The following is a 16,069-nucleotide window of genomic DNA, read 5'->3' on the forward strand; positions in this document are numbered from 1 at the left end:
TGCCTTCAGATGGGCCAGAGTTCCCAGCCTGGGGAGGTGGGGGGCACAAGGGTCCTCCACCCACGTTCTCTGGACCTCTCCCTCACAGCCTTCCCCAGGCCCCAGACCATGCCCCCGCTCTCCCAGACGGCCGCACTGTGGGAAACCTTCTCATCAGCTCCTGGCCCGGCCAGGGGCTCCTTGGAGGTCTCTGCCAGCGCTGGCGGAGGCCACAGAAGACTCTGGGAAGGATTTCCTTTGCCGAACACACAGAGAACACGGATTCAGGGCATTTTTGGGTTTTGGTGTTTATTTTTTAAACCCACTTGTAGTTTGGGTTCAGCTGGAAAGCAGGACATACTGAGGGAGGGAAAGTGGTCGCGTGAGGAGGATTCTGCTGCGGCTTTGGCGGGAAGCCCCAGGCCCCTGCTCCGGGGAGGTAGGTCCCGTCGCCGGGCTCCCAGCGGGCTCAGGCGAGGCGGGCAGCCCTTGTATGCCAGTGTCCCGAGCAGAGGAGTGTGGCCTTCTCTGCCATCTCCATCCTCAGAGGCCCAGGCAGAGGTCCCCACACAGCGCCAGCAGCTGAGGCCCCGGACTCCACGGGCAGGCCTGAGAGTCTCTCATACGAGCAACACTGGCCGGGCTCTGATGCCAGATAAGAGACTGGAACGTGGCGTCTGGGGCGGCCCCATGGGGCTGCTCCTTGCGGCGGCCTGGCTGGCGGGGTCCCCGCCCCTGCAGCTGCCCAAGGCGTGATCAGTGGTCCATTTCCCACACCCCCTCCCCCTCCCTCAGAGAAAATAAAATAAAATAAAAATTAGAATAAATACCGACTCGGCCAACATTTACATTTACACGGATGGACAGGGCGATCCCTAAACCCCGAAGGTTTACAGACTGATCGAGGAAGGACAAACAGATGAAACTGGGTTTGGGGTGCACATTCCCCACAGGTGATGGTGGGGCTCCCACCTTCTCCGGGGGAGGTTAGGAGCCTTCTTGGGGCTGCGGTCCCCGCGCTCAGGCAAAGCCACGAGGCCGAGGGGAGCAGGGCTGTGGTGAGCGAGCTGGCCGCCCGAGTGGAAAGCAAGGACTCTCTGGTCTTGACCGGCAGGGGGGACAGACCGAGACAGGATCAACATCAGATGGCCGGACTTCGCCTCTTCACGGTGCCAAGAAAGCCGCGGGGCGGGTAGGGAGAACAACGCGAGCCTCAGAAATGCAATATCCAGTTTTGCCTCCCATCGAATACATTCAGAGGTCAACTTGGATACGGCCTTCCTCACTCAGCAGAAGGGGGGTCTGGCCTGGGGAGGGGCTAGGGGCCTGTGGGGCGCCCACTTCTGCCCCGCCGGTTCCTGTCTGAGTAGTCTCCCTCGGGAGGCGGCCTCAGAGTCACAGAATTTATGCTTTACTGTTATTTCCTTTAAAAAAAAAATTTTTTTTAAACGTTTTCCTTCCATGTCCCAAAGAGTAGCAGCAACCTGCATTTAGAAAAACAGCTTACATTGTTATTTGGATTGGCCAGGAAGCACTTTCAAGCAATGGGATAAACTAGGCAAACCATGTCTGGAGCCGCCGTGACACGACACGTAATTAAAAATATATTTATATATGTATACATATTTATATCTTACTTCTTCATACTCTGGTCCTAACAGTCAAGGAGGGGTGGCCCTGAGGCAAGACCACCAAAGAGGCCGTCAGGAGGAAGGGGCGTTAGGAGGAAGGGGCATGAGGCCCATGGCGCCCACCATGCCACCGGTCTCGGCTTTGCGGGGAACAGGAGCCCCTGCGTGCTTGCTCTCTGCTCCGTGGAAGGGGCAGGAGACCCTGTTCCACTGGGTCACTCCCTTCCTCTGGGGCCCTGCTTTGTTCTCAGCGATGCGCTCACACACACACACACACACACACGCACACACACGCACGCACGCACACCCAGGCCTCACACTGGCACTCGAGGGGAGCTAGGCCCGTTGCAGCCCAGACGCAGCTCTCTGACGTCTGCCTGGGAGCGGCTCCATGCCCCGCAGAGGCTGCCTGACTCCCCCAGACCATGAGGCCCCCTGTGTCCTCTCTGAGCCCTCCAACCTTTGTCTAGCTCTTCCCTCAGGGCCTCCTGCGGGGCCTCTGGTGTCCCTGGGCCCCAGGCTGGGCTGAAGGTGCCTGCTGAGGAGGAAAGACAGTGAGGAGAAGCTCGAGGAGGGGAGGAGGCAAAGACTAGGGGCAGAAGCCATAGGCCCGTTCCAGGGAAACCTGTGTCCCTCACGCGTGTCCCCAACACGCTCTGCCTTGGGACCCGCATAGGCTCCCATCCTGGGGAGGGAAAGCCAGGGAGTACTGGGGGCCCCCCTCCCCCTCCCCCTCCCTGCCTGCTCCACAAAGGAAAACTTCCAGCCCTCACTCCTTGGCCAGCCTGAGTGGACCAGGCAGCCAAGGCCCTCCAGTGACCCAGGGAGTGACGGGCCTCAGTAAAGGAAGCTGCTGGGCTCTGAGGTCGTTATACAGGGGCTTATCAATGGGCTCCAGACCCCAGAGCTGGGGCTGGGCAGATGCCCGTGACGCCTCCTGGAGCCTGACTTGCATCCCCCAAAGAGAAGGGGCTCTCCCCAGGACCTGGTCCTTCCGAGAAACCCCAGTGTCGTTCCCAGCCTGGAAAGCTGTGTGTGTTTGGCTGCTCCGCCTGCTCGACTCACTGTTCTCATGACTCAGTGACTGCACCGCTCCCCACAGCCCAGGGGCTGCAGTGCCCAGAGCCCTCCTGCAGCATTCGGACCTTGGCTGGGGGGGGGCCTCGGCTTCTGGAGCCTGCCTGCCATGAGGCTAGGCCAGCGACACAGCCCAGTTAGCTAAGCTCCAAGTCCCGGGGAGCCAGGCAGCCCCCAACAGCCATTCCCCCCCCTCGCCCGACTAAGCCAGGGACAAGACCTGTCTGTGGCGTGGGCAACATCACCTCGAGGTTTGGCTTGAATTTGCCAGCCTCGTTCTGTGCCCCATTCACCACAGGCTCCCCCTGCCCCCCAAACCAGGATGGGGGTTTAACGCACTCCTGGCGCCCGCGACAGTATCAGCCCTTTGACAGAGCACAGCTCGAAGAAGAGAACAGAGGTCCTGGAAGCCAAGGGCTACGGAGCACAGGGTTCCAGCGGGACCCCCGCCGGGGCAGAAGTTTCCAATTACCCTAATTGGCTACTGGCAAGCTATCTGTGGCTAGAATCCTTCCAGAGAGGGCTGGGTTTGATCTTCCACTAATGGGGGGGGGGGGGGTCCTCGTGGTGCTGACTGTGTGATCACATCTCGGACTCTTTGCATCCAGAGAGGAAACTTCAAAGCAGCTGACTTTTGAAAATAAAACAATAAAACACAGGAGTAGGAGCAGAACCGCACACTCCAGCTCCCCCCCCCCCCGCCCTGGGCCTGAGGCTTGGGGGCCACACGGAGGAAAAACTGGAAGTGGGGAGGGTGCAGCGTGAAGGTTAGAGGAGAAGCCTCCGTCCCCCAGCCTGACCGACCGTGGCGGACAAAGGCCGTCAATTACGGGCGGCTGGTGGGGACCGTGCCTGCCTTTGTCCTCCCGGACATCTGCTCTATGTCGCCTGCTGCCAGTTGGCGACTGTGGCTGACAGCAGGAACAATGCAAGCCCGTCCCCGACCCACTTTTTCAGGCTTCTGAGGTCCTTTCTGACCCAAGCGGTACCCCGGCGTGCGGAGCTGCCAGGGCCTCGGAGGAGTCACAGAGATGAAACCCCTCGCACAAAGCCCTGCGGGGGACGCGGTTGATGGGAGGGGGCCGGGAGGAGCGGGAGTGGGGAGGGGCTACCGGGGCCACCATGAGAAAGATACATGCTTCCCTTATTGGTGTGAGCTGCCACATGCGTGGGGCTGGGGGGGCTTGGCTGAGGGGCACTCCTCCTTCCCTGTCTGGCTCCAGACTGGCCGCCGGCTCTGCCTGCTTTCCTCCCCACTTCTTTCTCCCGCCAGGGCCACCCCTGTCCTCCCGCCTGTCCATCTGGCCCTGGGTACCAGGGCCCCAGCTGCCCGCGGGCCGCCCGCCAGGCCCCCTGGCTGTCAGGCTGTCAGTTTCTGGATGGTTCTGTTGTAGTACTGCGTGATGGGGGGCGTCAGAGGGTTCCAGCTGTTGGCGTGGAGCTCGATGACCTCCAGAAGCAGCGACCGGGTCAGCATCGACTCTGAGGGGCAGAGCATCTTGTCGCGGGCGCTGGCCAGGAGCTCGGTCATCATCTCGGGCAGCTGCTCCTCCAGCAGCCGGCCTGTGCTCTGCAGCTGTGGGCAGGCAAGCGGGGGTTAGGACAGGACTCGGGCCCCAGAATGGGCAGGGGGGCTGGCGGCAGGGACAGGAAATAAGTGGATTCTCTCTGGAAGGTGTAGGCCAGGCATCTGTGTCACAGGGAGGACGGGGAGGTGGGAGGGTGGAAGGAGTCAACCGTGAAAGCCCACATTTACCGACCAATCTGCCGCAGGAATAACAGGGATTAGGTTATTGCCTGCTGCCCGGGGCTGAAAAGAGCCCTTACCGGGACCATGCTCCTTCTGTCTTTCACCCAAGAGCTTCCCCTCCTACAGGAAGCCTTCCCTGACCACTGCTCAGGCCCTCAATGGCTGACTTGCTCCCTTCAAAGGTGACCAGGCTACACTGTGTTAATTTCCACCTGCTAGGATGTCTCTCTAGAAGCGAGCTTAGTCATTATTACCTGCATGTCTCTGGAACCTGAGAGCAGGGATGAGGTCTCCTATTTCTCTCCTGCCCCTAATCCCACCTCCCCACCCCAGCACTGACCTCTGTCCACACTTGTGACATGAAGTGCGGGAGGGAAACATGAACCGGGGCAGAAGGCCAGCCAGAGGGCTCGCCCTCGAGAGAGGCCCCTGATGATGCTGAAAAGCCAGTGTCGGGAAGAAGAGATCCCAGGGTCTGGATCATGCACCCTCGGGCAGAAGCCCCCGTGGGTCCTCTCCACATGATCTCAGTCTCCATCTCTGCCCCATCCCTGTCTCATCCCACCCATTTTTCAAGGCTCTGCCTTTTTCATAAAGTCCTCGTTGACCTCCCTGGACCACCCTGATCTCTCTCCTCTGACTCCTCAGCGATGCATGCTCTCTACCCATATTTCTCCTCTACGCTGTGTTATCTATCCCCAGCCAGAGTGGAAGCTGAGGGCAGGGAAGAGGCTTTCTTCTCCCCTATCTCCCCGTCACCAAGTCCCATCTAAGGTACCCAGATAGAGCTCCACAAATGAACAGTGACCATCCCATAGACCTGAGACTGTTGTCCAGACTCGCAGCACCTCTGGCCTCCAAGCCTAGGCAGTGGCCTTGGAGGCTGGGCAGAAGCCACCCGAGAGATGTGCTCACGCAGCCCCGACACGCCCTGGGTGCTCACGCTCAAAGCACCTGTCCTCCTTGCACTCTATTCTGAATGACTGGGTTGGTTTCCCAGAGCAAGGTTTGCCCCTGAGGAAGATCCCAGAGGAAGAGTTTCAGTGAGTAGTGGCCACACTTTGGGAATAGGAGTGGCGCCTCCTACGGGGGTGCTTTGAAACAGAGGGTGCCAACATGGGGCCTCAGGCCTTGGGCAGTGTCCCCAAACCCGGCACCACCAAAGCCAAGGGAGATATTTGGGGGCGGGGGTCACCTGGAATCTCTTAAGTCATTTATGTGGCGTGCCTGGTGCAAGGAAAAGGTGGTCTTGGGGACAGAAGGACAGTGCACAATGCTTGGCCCTTCCCTCTAGAGAACCAGCCGTCTCTTCCTCCAGCTAGGAGTGGCCTGGTTACCCATCCACACTTACTCTGGTTTGGGGTTGACAATTCTGGATCCACATCGGCTCAGGAAGCCATTCCCCACCAGCCCCGCCTACACACCCTTGCCCAGGACTTGTGGGTACGTGAGGTGATCCGCCACTGCCCACAGGTGGAAGGCGTGGGGGGCACACCGGGTGTGAGGTCAGAGACGCTTACCTCCATTGAGCAGCACAGGACGGCGTCTTCTTTCACATCCTGAGATTGCAAGAGCTGTAGAAGAGAGAGGCAGAGAACACAACTGAGGGGGGCGGCACGCCAGCTCCCGGGCCCCTGCAGCTGGCCCCCTCCCTACCCCAGCCCTGATGCAGCCTGGAACAGACACGTCGGAGGGGAGGGCTGGGGAGAGAGCCCACGAAGGTCCGAGGGCGGCAGGAAAACAGTGATTTCGCTCGCAGGATCTGAGCAGCCGGAGGACCACTGTGGTTATAGAGCCCGGGCGCCCGGGCGAGGTCAGAAGGCTACGATTAGAGGCCACGGCAAAGCAAGGCTGCAGGTGGGTCTGATGGCGGCGGCAAATATGCTCGGACCATCGGCCGTAACGACTGGTCAGCGAAAATCCTCAGAGAGCTGCAATTAGTGCAAAGACTTCCTGACGGGCGGAGGAGGCTCAGCCACGGTCTCAGGCGCTCCTGGGCCCTGGCTAGAGGAGGACTTCCAGAACTCACGGTGCTCTTCTGCAAAACCACAGCTGGGCTGACTTACCCAGAGGCTGGAATGGCTTCCTGACCAAGGCCATGGGCAGGCTGCTCGGTGCTGGGACTGGCCATGCCCCCGTCCAGGCTGCCCTCTGCCTCCTCTCATTCCTTCTCTCTCTCAGCTGAGGTAGAATTCACACAGCGTCCGCCATTTTTTTTTTTTTTAAGATTTTATTTATTTATTTGACAGAGGGAGAGACAGCCAGCGAGAGAAGGGAACACAAGCAGGGGCAGTGGGAGAGGAAGAAGCAGCCTCCCAGCGGAAGAGCCTGACATGGGGCTCGATCCCAGGACTCCGGGATCATGCCCTGGGCCGAAGGCAGACGCTTAACGACTGTGCCACCCAGGCGCCCCATCATCCGCCATTTTTAAGTATACAACTCAGTGACTTCCAATATTTTCACAAGGTTCCACAACCCTCAGCATTACCCAACTCCAGAACATTTTCATCCCCCTCCCCAGCCCCTGGCACCCCCTAATCTCCTTGGTCTCTGGATTTGTCTTTTCTGGATATTTCACATAAATGGCCTCATACAGTATGTGGTCTTTTGTGACTGGCTTCTTCCATTAACAGAACTTTTTAAAAGATCACCCGTGTGGTAGCATGTACCAGTCTTTTGTTCCTTTTTATGGCTGAATAATATTCCATGGTACGGACAGACCACGTTCTGTTTCGACATTCATCAGCTGATAGACATGGGGGCTGTTTCCCCTTTCTTGGCTGTCACGAATAATGCCTCTGTGATCATTCGTGTACAGGTTTTTGTGTGAGTGCATGTTTTCAATCTCGGGGGGTCCTTCCCTCCGAGGGGAATTGCTGGGCCACGCTGAGCTTTCTGGGGACCTGACGAACGACAGCGGCTGTGCTATTTTGCGACTCCCTCTAGCAATGTCTGGGGCTCTGATTTTTCCACATCCTCACCAATATTCGCTACTTTCTGGCTTTTTCACAAAACTCCTCTTTTTCCTCATTCCCAGTAGACATGTCCCCGAGGCACAGCTTCAGAGAAGCACTACAGTCGTGTTCTCCACAAACCCCGCTGACCTCCTCTTCCTCTGTCCCCCCGACAGGCTGAAGCTGCTTCTTGAAAACCCCAACGTACGCGCCCACCGCCATCCCCCGCCACACCGATCGTCACATCCATAGGACCCTGTGTTCAGATTACCTGCCGTGGGCAACTTCTCCCTCTGCTGGAACTGCCTGCCCTTCAAGGCCCACAGTTTTCCTTGGAGACTTCCAGGTCACCCCAGGCCCTGGTACGCCACCCCCCCTCCCCCCGCTTCTCACTCCCTGGCTTTCCCACCCGCTTGGCATTCCACACGAGTGAAAAGACATTTTCCAGGGTGAACCGCCCACTTCCTGAGGCTGGGACAGTGCTGTGTTCCTATGTGCCACCTTTAACACCTGGCCTAGCTCCTGGCAACAGCAGGGATTCACCCAATGTTGGTCGATATGATTCCTGCATTGTTTTTTTTGTTTGTTTGTTTTTTGTTTTTGTTAGTTTTAGAGGAAGGGTGGAGGGTGAGGAGAGCACAAGAGGAAGGCACTTCTAGGGTGAGTGTCCTTGTTCCCTGAACGAGAACTGGAGTCAAGGTTTTTGGCCCGGGCACGACGTGTTCAAGCAGAGGTGAAATCACGGGGGTACTATTCCTGCTGCTAGCTTGAAATCCGAATTCTGCACGTCCTCCTCTCCTCTTCCCTTCTCCTGTCACGTTGCATCCATCCACACAGCCTGGGGGTCCTCCCAGCAAGAGCCAGAAGCACGCACCTCAGGACGGCTGAAGATTCAGGGTGAGCTTTGCTACGTGCCCCCTGAGTGTGCGGGGCATCAAGGCCCCAAGGGGCCAGGGGCCAGACAGGTCGGTGCTGGCTGCCCAGGCCAGAGATACTCTCAGGGACCAGGCCTCCTTCCCTTCCCTCCCCTCCCCTCTCCCTGTATCTCTCAGAACTGGGCTGGCAGCAGACACGCAGAAATCATTTGGGGATGAAGAACACAGGCATCCTTGACCTGCTCCAATGAAAAGCAGGCGGAGAGCAAGGGACAATCCAGGGGAGGAAATGGTGTCGCCAACACAAAGTGACAGGCGTTGGCGTGCATGGTCTACTCACTGACACGGTCCTGACTCCCGGCCTTCGTGCTTCCGTCACTGGCACCCTCAGCCACCAGAGGCGCGGACCTCACTCTCTCGTTTCATAGTCAGGGCTCTGCCCAAACGTCACCACACCAGCCAGGCCTCCCCACACTGGCCTCTGTGAAACCCTTCAGCCCCGCTCACCTGCTGGCTTACGTCTTGCTGTCGCCGAACTCGCCCCTGACGCATTACCTACTGGTCTGTCTGCTGTCTCCCCCCCACACCTTGAAGGCAAGCTCCACCAGGACAGGGCCTCTGTTTTGTCCCACTTTAAGGAATGCGTCCTGCACATGGACCTGGACACCCACCCTGACGTGGATACAAGGTTTTGCTGCACGATCATCACAGTAAAAGCAGCGAGGGGTCTGGTTAAAGAATTAACAATACACAGGCATAATGGAGCGCCCTGCAGCGCACCGCTGCCCCTCCCCTGCTACACCAGGGTCGGCTTCTGGAGTTTTCTTGCCTCCCAGAGCTGCAGACCCCCAAGGGGAACCAGAGGAGGCTTCCACCAAGCCGGTACCTGGTGGGCCTCTGGGAGGCACATGGGGAAGGGCCTCCCTCATTTAGAGGACCCGGGAGGCTAGACTGGAGACCAGGAACCAGGTTCTGCAGAAAGCTGAGGGAGGTGATTCACCTTGCAGCCGGCCTACCTAAGGCCTGTGGTCCGCACCCAACCCCGCCTGCTCGGGGAGGGGCTGGTGCCCAGACTGGGAGGGGCCTGTGACCACCTAGGACGGGGTCAGCAAGGGAAAGTGGGCCTAGCCCTGTTTACTCTGCAGGGCAGAGAGGGACTAATCTGTAAGGTTTGCTGGAATTTCTTTCTGAATGTAACTTTGTTCTCTGAGAGGTTTTCTGTAGCACTAACTGGGGGAAAAATAATCCTTAAAAATTGCTAGTAGAAATCACAAGAAAGGGGGGGGATTCTGGAGGAGGGGGAACTCTTAGGGACAGAGTATGTACTGGCGACTGGGTGGGGAAGGGGGCAGCAGGCCGGCCGGCGGCTTGTGGGAAGAACACGGTCCACTCTGGGTGCGTCCAGCACATTGACACACAGCAGGTGCTCAAGGGGGCGTGTCGTGGTAAGTTGAAGTGACCCTGGGATCATGTTCTGTCCTGACCTTAGCTTCTTAGGGGCGCTAGGGACCAGGGAAGTCACATTATGGGAATACTGGTAGGCGTCAGGGCCTGGCAAGTACTAGATGTTCTGAAAGGTGATTGTTTCTCCCTCCAAGCGGCCCCCTGAGCTGCTGACAGCGCTGCGTGGAAAGCTTCCTTGAGCCTCCATATTGTTGCTGGCCAAGCCCTTGGCCCTGGTGAGCAAGTGCCCCCTTCTTCCCATTTCCTCTACCCCTCCCCCCCAGGCATGGCCTGCCCTCTGCTCCCTAATGGAGGCTGGGAACTGCAGAGTGGGGGGGGTCTCTGTTCCTGCTCTTTCTTCCCCACAACCTTAGGTCTGGACCTTCCCCTCCAGTCCATTCTCCTCTGTGTGCCCAAACTCCCGGGCTGCCCGGCTCCCTCCCTGGAAGCCCTGGCTCCTGGCTAGCAGGGCAGGGACAGACTCAGGGTGGGGTGCTCTGGAGGGCCAGGGTGGCTCGCCTGGGCGCTCAGGCAGAGCTGTGGGCTGGCTCCCAACCCCAGGCCTCTCCTCCAGCCTTATCTTTCACTTGGTTGCTTGGGAAAGCCTGTGCTAAGCCAACAATCATATCGTGCGATAGGCCCTCTTGCAAATGGCCTGCTGGGTTTTCTCAGGGCAGTGGGGGAGGACCGGGGTGGGTCATTACACTTTTCCTTCAGAGTTGCTGGGTGCAGGGATGTGAAGGGAATCTGCAGGGAGGCCGCAGACCGCTTCCTGTTCTCCCTGCAAATGCTGTCCTGGCCTCTCACGAGGAGCATTGCAGAGTGGTCTCCGAGCCCTAGAGCTGACGGGGCTTTGGAGAGTGTCCCCCTCAACCTCCCCGGAAGTCACTCCCTGCTGCTCTTTGTGGCATAACAAGACGCTGACCTCCTCACCCAGGAGATCTTGACACAACTCCGCAGGGGCTCCCTCCTGAGATCCCTTTCGCTGCCCCTGTTACAGGCTCCCAGCCTCCAGGCAATCAGCAGCTCCCGAAGAATCTGTCCCAACCTGTCGTTTGCAGGCAGTGTCCCAAGTGCAGGATCTTTCCACTCTTTTCCATCTTGGCCAAACTCACCTGTTCTGTGTTCCGTTTCTTTAGGACTCTGCTTTTTCCCAAGGGACAGCTCAGGTTTGGATAAACAAACCCCTGCTGGTGTGTGGAGAGGGGCCAACGAGCTCTCTTGTTTATGTATGCTCCATTTGCAATCTTCTGGAGACAATGCTTTTCTTTTCTTTCTTTTTTTTTTTTTAACTCCAAGGTGAGTCTCAAAAAGTAATAGCATCTCGAACAGGTACTCATCCACCCATGTTCGCAACAGGCAAGAAGTGGAAGCAAACTGAGTGTCCGTGGAGGGATGGACAGGGATGAACTACTGTGGTCCATCCACACAGTGGAATGTTCTTCAGCCTTCACATGGAAGGCAGGGCTGACACCTGCTACCACATGGATGAACCTTGAGGACATTCTGCTGGGTGAAATGAAGAAGATACCACTTCTTTTTTTAAAGATTCCACTTCTATAGTCAAGAACAGTCAAATTCATACAGACAGAAAGTAGAATGGCAGTTGCCAGGGGCAGCCGGGATGGGGGACTGGGCAGTCAGGGTTTGATGGGAACAGAGTTTCAGTCCGGGATGGTGAAACCTCTTGGAGATGGGTGGTGGTGACGGTGGCACAAAGTGAATGTCCCTGATGCCACCGAACTGGCTAAAACGATCCATCGTCTGTTCTCTATACTCTACCACAATAACCAACTGGTTAGAGCAAGTCGTGGCAGGGCCGGGACTCGTGGGGTGGGCAGGCCTCTCCCTCCCCACCGCGGCCACTCTGGAAGAGACACCGCACCCACTGAAGAGGCAGGGTTGCCCCACCTGGGGGCTGCGGGCCCTGGAGTGGGTGGAAGGAGCAGCCCTCTCATCAAAGTCTCTGGCACAGAGAGGGGTGTGGGCGGGCTGGGGCAGGCAAGCCACCCGCGCCCTCGAACAGCGAAATGTGTTTCTTGGATGGGAATCCAAGGCAATTGTGCGAGCCCACACAGTGCTTGTTCGGAAGCTAATGCATTCCTGTCCTATTGTCTCTGCCGGAGACTTGTTGTGGGCACACCCATCATATCCTCCCTGGGGGAGAGGCCAAGGTGCTTGCAGGCAGGCTGTGGGAGGCCTGAGAGCAGCGCGGGAGACAGGCTGCCTGGTGGCAGGATCCTGGAGTCCCCAGGGGCAGGTCCCCAGGGCACGGGCACGCCGCCCAAGGCGAGCCAGGATGCGAGCTGGCTGGTGGCTGGGGATGCCACCCTGTGGGAAGGGAAAGAGGGTGCCGATGGAAGGACCCGTGGGGCTGCCTCCCTTCGTGGGAGGGGAGCGAGCCCCGGAGATGGCCACGTCTTGCCTTTCCCTGGAAGAGGGAGCGCCAACTTGAGGCGGGCTGGCCGGCCCACCCCGACCACCTCAGCTCACCGACGGCACAGGGTTTCGACCTTGTAGAAACAACCCACGAAGCCTTACCCACTCATTGCAAAAGTCCAGCTCGGACCCTGCTTGCGGGGGCCTCTCTCTTTTGGGGGGAAGAGCAGGGGGTGCGGGAATGGCAATCAGAGAGCACGGCAAGAAGGTTTCAGAGAGCACGCAACGCGCTCATTTTCTGGGGAACAAGTTTGCAGAGCCCTGATGGCCTGGCCGGGCCTACAGAAGGGCCAAGGACGTGGCAGGACAGGCTGGACGTGTGGAGGATGTCGCAGGAAGGCGGGAGAGAAGAGCCAAGAGCCAGGGTGGGGTAGGGAGAGGTCTGCAGTTGCCACGGGAGCCGCGGTGCTGGGCACAGATGTTGACGATGGGAGAGAGGAGACAGCCGTAACACAGGCCGAGGGTCTGGACAGGTGACTGGGGTGGGCAGCTGCACGTGACCACCTACCCCTCAGGAGCACCCTTGGGTTCGAGTCCCGGCCCCTCCATCCTGCGCCTCTGCTGGACCCGGACCGACATCTACTTTTAGATCTAGAGGGCGGCACGGGAACGGATGCTCTCGACAGTGACCCTGACTCATTGCCGAGAGGGGCTATTACGTCTGGGTCTCTTCGGGAAGGCAGGAAAGGAGATAATCTATCCAAAAAAGGCCGTCATCAAAATTGTGCAGCGGGCTTAGAGTCAGAAGACCTGCTACTCACTAAGAGTAACCCCAGGCATGTCACTTAATCACTCTGCACCTCACTTTCCTCGCCTGAGAATGGGGATAATACCTGCCTTGAATTGCTTTGAGAGTCAACTGAGATCATGTCTGTGAAGGAGCTTTGAGAAGTGCAAAGCTTGATCCAAATGCAAGGTGTGATTATTGTTATGAAATCTGTTTCTTTATAAACGCACATCTCCCCTGAAGATCTTGGCACACTTTTCATGTACCATCCCATTTACCCCCGTGACACTCTCGTGGAGACAGGGAGAGGCCACGGCATTATCATCTTTACTTAACAGAGAAACTGAGGTGCAGTAGTCAGGTGGTTTGCACACACGAGACAGCAAGTCTGACAACTAGAAGGTGTTCAAGAATCCTGGGTCAGGGGCGCCTGGGTGGCACAGCGGTTAAGCGTCTGCCTTCGGCTCAGGGCGTGATCCTGGCGTTATGGGATCGAGCCCCACATCAGGCTCCTCTGCTATGAGCCTGCTTCTTCCTCTCCCACTCCCCCTGCTTGTGCTCCCTCTCTCGCTGGCTGTCTCTATCTCTGTCGAATAAATAAATAAAATCTTAAAAAAAAAAAAAAAGAATCCTGGGTCAGCATCTTTTTCTTAGAGAATTATTTTAAGTTCTCTCGCATTCGCCAATTCTTATTTTGGTAAGCTGGAGCTCATGATTCTTGCTTTTGTTGGCCAGTGGCAAGAATCAACCTGGGCCTTCACAAAATTGAACTGATTTGACATATTCTTTGTTCGCATTGGCCATCATCTACCATCCATCCACACATCTATCCACTGTACCCGTCCACACACCCATTTACTCACCCACCAACTCATTAGTGCATCTATTCACCCAGCTCTGCAATCATCCACCCACCAGCATATCCATTTATCCACCCATTCATTCTTCTACCTACCCACACATGTATCCAACCTTCCATCTACCCACCCATTCTTTCATCCATCTATCTACCTACTCACTGACTTATCCATCCACCCATCCGTCCTTCCATCCATCCATCCATCCATCCATCCATCCATCCATCCATCCTTCTGCCTAGCTATCCTTTCAACAACAGTCATGGAACACCTACGTTGTGCTAAACATTGTATAACTACAAGAAGAGTAAGACTTAGAACTCATAGTCTAGTAGGGGGAGATCAAGAGATTGTGCTAGGTATATGGGATTGAAGCATGGGATGGAATGATGATGGAGAACATGCCAGGCATATGGTGTAAGAATCAGCATATGGCATATGCACAAAAGCAAAAAAAAAAAAAAAAATCTGAACCAGCAGAGTGCACTGGTGAATAACAAGTATTTCAAGATGCTAACATATATAGTGCTGGGAGGAGAGAGAACAGACGACAAAGAAGGCAAGGGCCACCTCCTAAAGGGCTCTAGCTGCCATGATACTATGTTTTGATTTAATCCTAAAGGACTGGAAAGCCCCCAAGAGATTTTTAACTGGAGAGTGCATTCTGGAAGGATCCTTTCTTGCACAGCATGGCAGATAGACCAGAACTGGTAGAGTGGTGGGGGGCTGCAGGCTAGGGGACAGTGATGAGGCTGCTGCGAGAAATTACAGTGCCTTCAATCAAGGCAGGAGAAATGGGAGGACATATGTTTAGGAGGCAGAAGTGAGGGTGAAGAGGACAACGTAGAAGATGGATAACCCCCAGGTTTCGGGTTTGGCCCACTGGATGAATGGGGGTGCCATCAATGATCATAGGAAGGCATGAGGAGTTGGTTTGGGGGGATGTGAAGGAGCTCAGCACTAGAAATATTGAGTTCATGGTTCTGGGAGTGATCAGGGAAGATGACTCATGGGAGACTGGCGGTCCATGATCACAGCGCCAGGTCAAGGCCGTAGGTGTTCATCTCCCCCAGATGAAGTGGGGCAAGACCCAGAGGAGAAGAGAAGAGGGTAAGGGTTCCAAACATGGAAAGGATGGTGGAGGGGGAGGAGGAACTCCCGAAGGAGAACGAGGACAGTCAGAGAGCTAAGAGGAATGGGAGGAAGTGATGCTATGGAAGCCAAGAAAGTTCTAAGAAGTACAAGGTCAGTGGTGTCAAATGCTCAAGAGAGGTCAAGTAAGATGGACAATGACCAGGGCCCCCTGGATCTGGTGATTAGGGTGACCTTTGCCATGTTGACTTCAAAGCTGGGGTAGGGACAGACGGAAGTCTGAATCACATAGGATTGGAGAGCCAGAGGGAGGCTGGAAGGAGAGACAGCAAGAGTACACCATTTCTTTCTTTTTCTTTGTGGGTTTCCGTTCTTTCTTCTCTGTCTCTCTCCTTCCTTCCTTCCTTCCTTCCTTCCTTCCTTCCTTCCTTCCTTCCCTCCTTCCTTTCTCCCTTCTCCCCCTCTCTCTTTTCTTTCTCTTTTTGAACTTGCCTACAGATGAGAAAAAGGATAGGCCCCTAGGCCGGGGCCGAGGGGAGTGGTTGTTAGGATGGGAGAGGCAGAGATGAGCGGTGGAATGCAGGAGAGAAGGGGATCATCGGAGGCGAGGAGGACCCAGGTGCAGAGTTCAGCCTTAAGTAAGAGAAGTGATACCGCTCCCTATCCTCTGAAATGGATGGGAGGGGCGAGACTGGCTGTAGACACAGGGACACATATGTGTGGATACTCACGCTGCCCAGCATGTCAGGGCAGCTACGACATCAGTGCTGTTCTATGTTCCTCACTTATTATCAGTGCTCTGTGCCGGCCTGCGTTCCAGCCATCGCTGGGAGAGGGGGATTTGTCCCAAATATCACTATTGCACTAGCCTATTAAGGAACCCTGGTATGGCGGCTATGATCAGATGTCAAGGAAATTCATGGTTCTGACCTGGACTTCAGTCCAAGCTTGTGCCCTGTGGTCTGGCTGTCAGCCCTCCTAACGCAGGCAGGCAGGCGGGCAGGCACCCTAACTGCGGACCAGGCGCCCTGGAGGGAATAATTAGCCTCCTTCCTGCAGAGCTTGCAAACCACCTCGTACCAAGTGGCCACAGTAAATGTCACATGGGGGAATGCTTCATCCCACAACTGGCCCCAGGGGGTGGAAACGTAATCTGGGGCTCAGAGCAGACACTGAATCCTGCAGACACTGGAGCCAGAGGATGGGGCCACGGCTCCAGTGGCTCCTCTTGGGAACCAAGCCCTG

The 16,069-nt window shown here is 56.6% G+C and overlaps 1 protein-coding gene across 10 annotated transcripts in view; it reads right to left on the minus strand.

The window, feature by feature from the left end:
- Nucleotides 1-271: 271 nt before the first annotated feature.
- CTIF (cap binding complex dependent translation initiation factor) overlaps nt 272-16,069 on the minus strand; it is a 285,846-nt gene continuing 270,048 nt past the window's right edge. For all 10 annotated transcript variants that reach the window (XM_048218621.2, XM_026496276.4, XM_048218624.2 and 7 more), the window contains 2 exons: nt 5,958-6,011; nt 272-4,263 (listed from right to left, as the gene is read on the minus strand). In XM_048218621.2, the coding sequence (XP_048074578.1) occupies nt 4,048-4,263; nt 5,958-6,011 (270 nt within the window). In that variant the 3' untranslated portion in view covers nt 272-4,047. The remainder of the gene's footprint in view (nt 4,264-5,957; nt 6,012-16,069) is intronic.

Source organism: Ursus arctos, unplaced genomic scaffold (genome assembly GCF_023065955.2).
Source record: "Ursus arctos isolate Adak ecotype North America unplaced genomic scaffold, UrsArc2.0 scaffold_17, whole genome shotgun sequence".
Classification (NCBI taxonomy): domain Eukaryota; kingdom Metazoa; phylum Chordata; class Mammalia; order Carnivora; family Ursidae; genus Ursus; species Ursus arctos.